This window comes from Sipha flava, unplaced genomic scaffold, assembly GCF_003268045.1.
Source record: "Sipha flava isolate LNK unplaced genomic scaffold, YSA_version1 110_pilon_pilon, whole genome shotgun sequence".
Taxonomy (NCBI): domain Eukaryota; kingdom Metazoa; phylum Arthropoda; class Insecta; order Hemiptera; family Aphididae; genus Sipha; species Sipha flava.
Window position 1 is genome coordinate 562,776 of NW_020271727.1, and position 8,888 is coordinate 571,663.

Here is an 8,888-nt window from a genome sequence, read left to right on the forward strand (position 1 = left end):
ATTATGATAATTGAAATAATATTTTATTTATACATATTAATTTAGTTTTTAAGATAATAATTATTATCATAACCCATCGGTTCCCAAAATGTGCACCACAGGGGCGCCGCGCCGTCATGAAATACTATCGGGTATAAAATTTTCCTTATGATTAGTCATGCTATGGCTTGGAGAAGGGCGCCCTGAAAAAATCTTAGATCAAAAAAGGCACCGTGTATCGAAAAAATTTAGGAAGCACTGTGACACAACCTATTATATAAGTTATAGTTTTTAGCGACCGTAGCTTTGTTGGCGATAAATCTTAACGGTGAAGGTTTAAATTAAATGTTTCACTAATAGTTTTTCAGAATGTTTTCTAAAAAATTTCTCAATAAACAATATTCTTCGCTGATCTATTAGTAGGCGACAAAATAACCAAGCTACTGGGTGAGCTTACGTGTGAGCAAGCTACATAGAACTGCCCATGTGAAAAACGGTTATCTCACAAATCTATTCCTGCAAATTTGAGAGTTTGGACTTGAGACTTGAGAATCGTTTAAATTCGAACAGAAGATCATTCGGAATCAAAGGGATTCGTGGTACAAACACAGTTTCTCCTTTTGCACGTTCAGTTAAAACTGTGGCTTCTACTATATTGCGATGTAAAGTTTTGACTTTAAGCCTGGTCCCATTGCACAGTTTAGGTGGTTTCAAATTTCGCAATAACATAATTGGTGTGCCCACACGCAGAATAAGCCTATGATGTGGCATACTCGGTGGTTTCAATGAATTTAAAAATTCAACCGGATAATTAGTTGCATCGTCTATGTTGACCACCGCCGTATCTATCGAAGTATATTGTTTTTCTTGCCATTCAAAATACGTCAGCAGTGTATCATTGATAGCCGCCAATTGGTCATTTTTTGGAGTGAGTATAGCACGTGCACATAACCATTCCATAGGCTTATCATGAATATGAGCAATATCTGGATGAATTTTTGATATTAAATCGTGAACCGTAGTTACAACTGTGCACACATTTTCTGGGATAGTTATTATTTCATTAACTGGTGGATAATCACCATTGCCAATTTCAAGTTAAAGATCTGAAAATCTACCAGAAAAATTTTCCTCTTCCAAGTATACCCTCATATTTTTCGACAGTTTGAGTAAGTATATAAATATGAGGCCACAAAGTAGATCTTATATGACTTATATATTATATATTATCTTATTATCTTATATGACATGACTTTATTAACTTCATCAGTTCTGGTCTCTTTTTGGTACTACTAGTGAAGTCTGCCAAAAGTCTCCAGCCCGTAAGACCGTTACACCACACATTACCCTTTTATTTCCCTTTATATCCTGTAGATATCTATTTAAAGCCTCAACACCACCCTTATGTTCCATTGTAATTTCGTCCCGCACTATAATTTTTGTATTTTTTAAAACTTCCGCGAAATTACTATGTTTTAATATATTACAAACGGGAGTGACCGAAGTTGTTAGGTTTAGTGTTAGTTTGAAGGTAGCATGGGCGAACTGATCACCCTCGAGCAGTGTAACTGCGATTCCAGAAGATGCTACAACTAAGGCAATGTGGCGAGTACTTCTAACTTTCGCTAAATCAAATTGATTAAGAAAGTTTTTCTTTTTATTCTCATTTTTACACTTTTTAACCCTTTAACTTAACTCACTTGAGGTTGAATTTTAAAAAATCCATTCTCAATGGATGTCTACATTGTGAAACAAAACATTTATATGCATATATAAACAATACGTTTCATTCTCATAGCTTCAGCGGTTTTGGCTAGGTGATTTTTCCATATTTACACTTTTTAACCTTTTTAACGCTCTTAGGCGTTGAATTTTGAAAAATCCTTTCTTACAGATGTCTACATCATGCAACGAATCTACTGACCAAATTTCATACTCATAGATTCAACGGTTCCGGCTTGGCGGTATTTTCTATGTTTACACTTTTCAACACTTTAGGGGTTGAAATTCAAAAAATAAAGTTTATAGACAATGTTTATTTGTTTTACACAGTATGTATACTTAATTTTAAAAAATCAGAACAAAAAAAAAACGTTTTAAATTTTTATCTATTTTACCCTTTTTAACCACCTTAAGGGTTGAATTTCCAAAAATCCTTTCTTAGCGCACTCCTACATCATAATAGCTATCTTTATACCAAATTTCAATCCAATCCGTCCAGTGGTTTGAGCTGTGCGTTGATAGATCAGTCAATCAGCTTACTGTTTTATATATACAGATAAACTATAATATTATAGATCATGTCAAATCGCACTGTCAAATCGCTACGTATAAAAAGTCGAACACGTTGGCATACCACAACGCTCCTCGTGGAAAAGACACATGCGTAGTAAAAACCAGTTTTCGTCCAAACGACTGGGCATTCTTAACCTGAATAGTCTATAGGTACTTGAGATATAACTATGAAACTCTTTTTGATTATAAAACATGTACTACCTATTTAGTTATAACTTATCATTGATTTATTATTAAATTAATTTTTTTCTAGATGAAATACATGCTTTTTCATTACGTAACTCTAAGTATTTTTAAATACCTGAATGTCTAAAGCAGTGGCAGATTTAACGGGAAAAAAAATGAACATTTGCCGTCTGGGCCGTATTATGCCTAACCTACCCGTAAAGACCCCCGGGCCCTAGACCCAGTCTTCAGTTCACTAATTTTTGTTTCAACAAAAAAATTAAAATAGAACAGAAATGGACCACGATTTTGAATATTCTTTTCGATACTGTAAAAGATTGTCCGGTTTAGGCGTGGTCATCGAGAAAATTTACAAAATTATAAATATCCTGGAATTTACTTGGCTATCATTAAATTAATTTCCCATCATAAATGTTCAAAAGTTTGAGTAAAACTTGTTGGGCGGCACGTTTAAAAGCTGTGAAAGCCTTAATTCAAAATTTCGAGTGCATTATAGACTGCCTAGAAAATGAGATATCAAGAGTTGGAACATCTGGAGATGATATTATGGCTGTTTAGACATTACTATCATCAAATAATTGGTTATTTCTTTTTTTAATTTGTTATGGTGGCGTTCAATGCTTGATATATCAAACAATTAATAATTTAAATCATTTAAATGATTTTTTTTTTTTTTTATTTATCAATTCTGGGCAACTACAACTACAAAAAAAAAAGAAGAAGTTGGTTTGATAATGGCTCAAAATTGTATTTCAACAGCATTAACAAAATTAAAAAATCCCAGAAATGAAAAATCTTACAATAATTTCATGGCAAAAGCAAATTGGAAAAAAATGGGTTTAGATCATGCTGACTTTCCAACAGTGAGAAATCGGCGAATTAAGAAAATAACTGGTAAAAAAGCTACTGATTCTTCTTTGAAAAAGTTTGGTGAACATAGTTATTATGAAGTTTTTGATACAATGTGCAGTAATATGAATATTTTGTATTTTTGATGCCTGAAAATTTACAAAAGCTCATAGAAGGTGATTAAGATATCAGTGTTGGTATTTTGATTGAGAAATACGCTGATTTCTTTACAATTGATCTGAAATATAAGTTAATTAGTTTTATTGATTTATATTTTTCTTAGAATAACGATTTTATTAACAACAGTCCATTGAATAACTTAAAATGTATCATTGATAAATATTTGATAGACAGTTATCCAGAGTTTAGCAATTTTTTTAGATTATTTCTTACACTCTTTGTTAGTACGGCAAGTACTGAATAAGTAATGAGTTCTTTAAAATGAATTAAAAAAAAAACATCGTTGTGCCACTTTAAGTGAAAAAACCTTAAATAAATTCAGTATATTTTTATCGAAAGATCGGTGGCAAATAAAAAAAATCTAGACACAACTATTGAAATATTTGCTGAAGCCAGAAGATAATTTACAAATACTTGAATTACCGAATTACATTAGTAAGATACTAGTTTAACAATATAAATTTTTTTGGTTTAAATTTAATGATAATTTTGATAAGGTTATTTAGAAATAATATATCCAGTTTGGACGATTTAAATAAATGTGTGTATATATATTTTTTTTTTTTTTGGTTCAATACCTATCTAGTTTAACAGTATTTTAAGAGGGAAGTTACGAGTTAGTTTTTACGACGGTTCATAATTCTTGGGCCATTTATATCGTATGTCGCCTGGGCTTTTTTCCTTAAATCCTCCACTGGTCTAAAGTTTTCTAACAAAATATTTGTGTAGATTGAATTGTTAATTGTTATTATTAATTAAAGTGCGGATTTATATGCATTAAAAACCAACAAAATATGCGCTAAAAATCTTTAACTTGCACAATTATATGCACTAATGTGTTAAAATATGCACTAAAAAATAAAATATGCAATTAAAAACATGAAATAAGCCCTTAAAATAAAAATGAATGGGTAAATATCGAAATATGCAAAAATATACTTTAAAAAAATTTGATTGTTTAAATGGTTATATCATAAAACAAATGTTGTGCTAACTTAACATATTAGCAACATGTTAGCATATCAAACGACTAATCAGAATATTTATATGCATATACATCCGCGCTCTACTTGTTAATATAGGCTCCTAGTCTAAAATGATTTTGCCTCGGGCACAAAATTATCCAAGCTTGCATTTAAACAACGATTATAAATAAAAATACACAATTCATACGCATCAATATGTGAAATTTGTAAAATTCGTAAAATATGTATATTAAATCACAGAGTATAAGACCAATCATATATAGCCAAAAGACACATCTCCCATGACCACATTCAGTACTCATTTAAGAAAAGCAGTTAGCTCGCCTTCCATTAACTAAAATCATTGCCTAGGAAAGGATATCCTTTAGCACTACGCTGAGTGTAAATAAGTAAAATTTCCTACAACCAATTCACTTTTTAGTCATTATTGTTTCTCTTCTTGTTTAGATTGTTAATCCCGGCGGCCTAGTCCAACCCTGACCGCGGCTTAACTTCGCTTTACTACTTCCATATTTTTATATAAAATTATTCATTTTCTGACAATATGTTAAATAAGCGAAAATTGAGATTTTAAAAAAAATTTTGATTAGTAATATCTATAACCAGTTGTTTTATACTTATTTTAAAACAAGACATGTTGTATATCAGAGGGGGCACTGCCTCTCCTGTTTTATTCTAGGGGCAGTGGCCCCCTTGCCCTCGTTTACGCCTATGCCATCAATACCCCAGCGTTTCAACTGATTGCTCCAGCAAATTCTTACTCGTTTCTGTTAAATTACTGTTTTATGGCATAGATCAGCCATATTTTGGTAGGGAAGAACTAATTTTTTTTTAAAAATCTACAAAACCATGATGTCCAAAGAATCGCATAGATTTGAAAAATTTTTTATCGTACACAAAACTTTTATACATAAAAGAAAAAAGCTCTATGTTAAAGAGTATCCTATAAATGCAAACTTGCATAATATATTTATTTGAGCTGTAAAAAACTATAAAAATTCCACACAATATTCGTACACTTCAGTTTTTATAATAACCTTAGACATAGTTTTGAAGTTCATTACCTTACCACTTATTAATTTTATAATACAATTATTCCTCTAATAATGCGTGGAGCAACTACATTGAATAAATGTGTATTGCCGCCGCAAAACGTATCAGTTTTACACCACTAATTTCTCTAAGGTTCAGTATTTACTCTTACCAAATTAATTCTCTATACTAATCTTTTTTGGTTCATGCATCCCCAAAACAAAAAATAATTAATCGTGCCTCCCGTGTTTTCATAAAACAACATTTTCTTATTGTTTTAATAAAAGCAAATTACTGTCAATCTAAAAATAAATATATGATAGTGAAATATACAATATAACTATTTGCCTTGCGCCTCACAGTTTGGAAATCATATACTATGATTAACAACAATATACTATACTAACAATAGTTAGCACTAATATACTAACAATATACATATATTAAGATTGTTTATCATTCTTTGGTGGTCATTTGATATCATGAAAAAAAATTTAGCTGTCAGACATGGATACAAGGGGGGTAGCGATGCCCCCCCCCAAATGTCATGACGAAACAAAACGAAAAAAAAATTATTATATTATACGTCAACAGTGCTTGACTTGGCAAAATTAAATAAGGGGGACTCAATTTACTTAAAAAAAAAAAAAAAGCGTCCCCAAAACTTGTTTAAGCATTATAATTATTACGTAATAGTAGGGGACGCTAAAATTTCTGAAAATTAGTTGGGGTACTCCGTCCCCCCTCAAGTCAAGCACTGTATGCAGTGTCGGTCTGGCTCATGATTGGGACTCCGGTTAAAAATTTACAAAAGGCCCCTAAACTACATAATATAGATATACATAATAGAAGTAAGATTCAATAAATACTTACTAAAATTTTGTTTATCGTTACGCTCGAAATCTAAAAAACTAAATAAACTAAATATTTATTTATTTTTTATTTAATTTGCCTTTATCGTTAACATTACAACAAAAATGAATATTTGTTTTTATATTTTTCCAAAGTCAATATTATCGAATTATCAGTGTGTTCGTGTATGTGACCATTAACAACTTTTATCTCAATTTTTCAAAGTATTTATATTTGTTCGATTTTGATCAAGAGAACAAAAATGTATAAACTATAACAGCTATACTTAGCTCTATAAATTACATAAAAAATATTCCAAGATTAAGATAAGAATAACATTATTTTAATTTAATTCAAGAAAATAATTACTATGATTTTTCATGTTAGCATGGTTGCTTTAAGTCCGGGAGCGGATTTAGCAATGTTCAGGAGATCAACTAATGCACAACAATTAATATTTGTTAAGAAAATTGGCCTTTTGAAGACATATTTTTTAAGTGTGCCGACTATAAGTTGAAGTTTAAACTGACAAATAACCCAGTTTCTACCCCCTCCCCCCTCAAATGATACTATTTGTTTTTATTGTATAGTAAAATAAAATCTCTATGCCAGACCCCATAAGAGATTTCATAAAATAAAATAAATGTTTACTATTATAATTATGAATAAACTTAAAAAATATATATTATATAATCATATTGTTATTTTTTTGTTTCAAGGAATACATTTATAATCCACTTTCAACTCTAAAAAGTTGCCTCTTGAAATAGCTTGACCTACAGTTCTCTAACTGTGGATTCGCCGCTGATTGGGTCCCTATTTTGAAAAAAAATCTCAGAGAATTGCTGAGAATTCGAGTGGGCCAGACCAACCCTGACTGATAACAATTATATTTTGTCTATAGTAACTATTTACTGACACGTTATCAAAAACCAAAAGAAAATTAGATTTCGCTCTATAATTTTTTATTTAATATTTTTTTTATTATTCTTAAATAAAAAGTTTTCTTTTATTTCTTTTTTTTTAAACTTTTAGTTAAAAATGTATTCCTTTAGTGTTAAAAAATATTCATACATCAATACTTATAATATTATAGAACTATTGAATTTTATATATTATATTATATCCACAATATAAAATGACCCCTTCCCTAATAATTTCTCTGGATCCTTTCCTGATAGCTGTAACCAATGCCAGTCATATGAAGAGGGAGAGCGTACTGATTGCATTGTGCTCCTGCATACTTTTTCACGAATATCACTTATCTAAATAATATTATAATAAAATTGCCGAAAAATGATAATTTATTGAATATAAATATCAATAAATATTTATTTATTGTTAATCAAGACTATACCAAAAACCTTAAAGTTTATAAAAATATATAAAAATAAAGTAAATAAAATAAATATGTGAGCATCCAGAAAATCCATTGAGCTGGCACTGGCTGTAAGTCTGCAATGCCCCATGGCACAGACTTAAAATTTACAAACAAGTGATATACATACATGTTTTTTCACAAATGTTTGGACATTATATACTACTTAACCCGCAAAACATTTAACGGTTATTGATGTGAATAATATCATTCTATTAAAGGTGCACACCCTCTGACTATTCTATCGACCAGCTTTTTAATATTTGTAACTACAATCAAATACTACAGCAAAAGTATAAGATACTATAGTACTAATTATGATTCCTCCAAATAAAATTTTCAGATTAATAAGCAAATACAATATTAAAATATTTAACAAATAAGGATCGCTAGAGAGCTGTATGTCTGTATTCTACGTTTTAAATTAAATAGTATATGAGAAAAACCACTGATATTTGCATCATTCATTAATAACAAACCATATGTTTTTCAAACACGAAAAAAAAAGTTGGAAACATTATGGTGAAATATATTTAGGTAAAAAACAATGTAAACGGGTGTAGGTGTTTATTTATATTAGCAGAAAAATAAATGTTACATTGCAGTTTTAATTTAAATAGAATACATAATACAGAAAATAGGTTTAACATATTATTGCACTTAATATTTTTGATTAGGAAGAAATCAAATTAAATTACAAATTTTACTAATAATTTATAATTAGTAACCAAGGATAAAAAAAAACAATACTTTTCTATTAAATAAAAATTATTAAGATAATACATAATATACCATTAATCGTTACCTACACCCTAATTAGTTAATAATTTAATATATACTTAAGATATACCAAAGCAAGATGTTTATAATACTTTTTAAGTTTATGTGTCTTACAATTTATTCTAAATTTACATAAAAATAATCTTATATACTTTTAATTCATTTATTATATTTATTTTAATTTTAAATATGTATTTAAAAGTAATGATAATGTTTTCATTATTTATTTAGTATTTGTTAGTAATTTATCGGTTATAATTTTGAATAAAAATTAAGATAAACATATAATTTGTAAATATAACAATTAAAATCATAATATAATATGTATCAATTTACTCATTTTTAACTAGTCTACGGTTGAGTAGTGTTTG

At 29.2% G+C, this 8,888-nt stretch overlaps 1 protein-coding gene across 1 annotated transcript; it reads right to left on the bottom strand.

Annotated features, from left to right (window-relative positions):
• Window positions 1-489: 489 nt before the first annotated feature.
• Window positions 490-1,131, bottom strand: LOC112688470. Its single transcript, XM_025561661.1, has 2 exons — window positions 1,098-1,131; window positions 490-1,007 (listed from the first exon to the last, which is right to left on the bottom strand). Exons 1-2 carry the CDS (start codon window positions 1,129-1,131, stop codon window positions 490-492), a joined length of 552 nt encoding a protein of 183 aa, XP_025417446.1.
• Window positions 1,132-8,888: the final 7,757 nt, after the last annotated feature.

Excerpts from the sequence above, each read along its gene's own strand:
- LOC112688470 (XM_025561661.1), bottom strand. The coding sequence starts at position 1,131 with ATGAGGGTATACTTGGAAGAGGAAAATTTTTCTG. Across the intron at positions 1,008-1,097 it reads GGAAGAGGAAAATTTTTCTG|TTGTAACTACGGTTCACGAT; the intron begins GTAGATTTTCAG and ends ATGTGTGCACAG.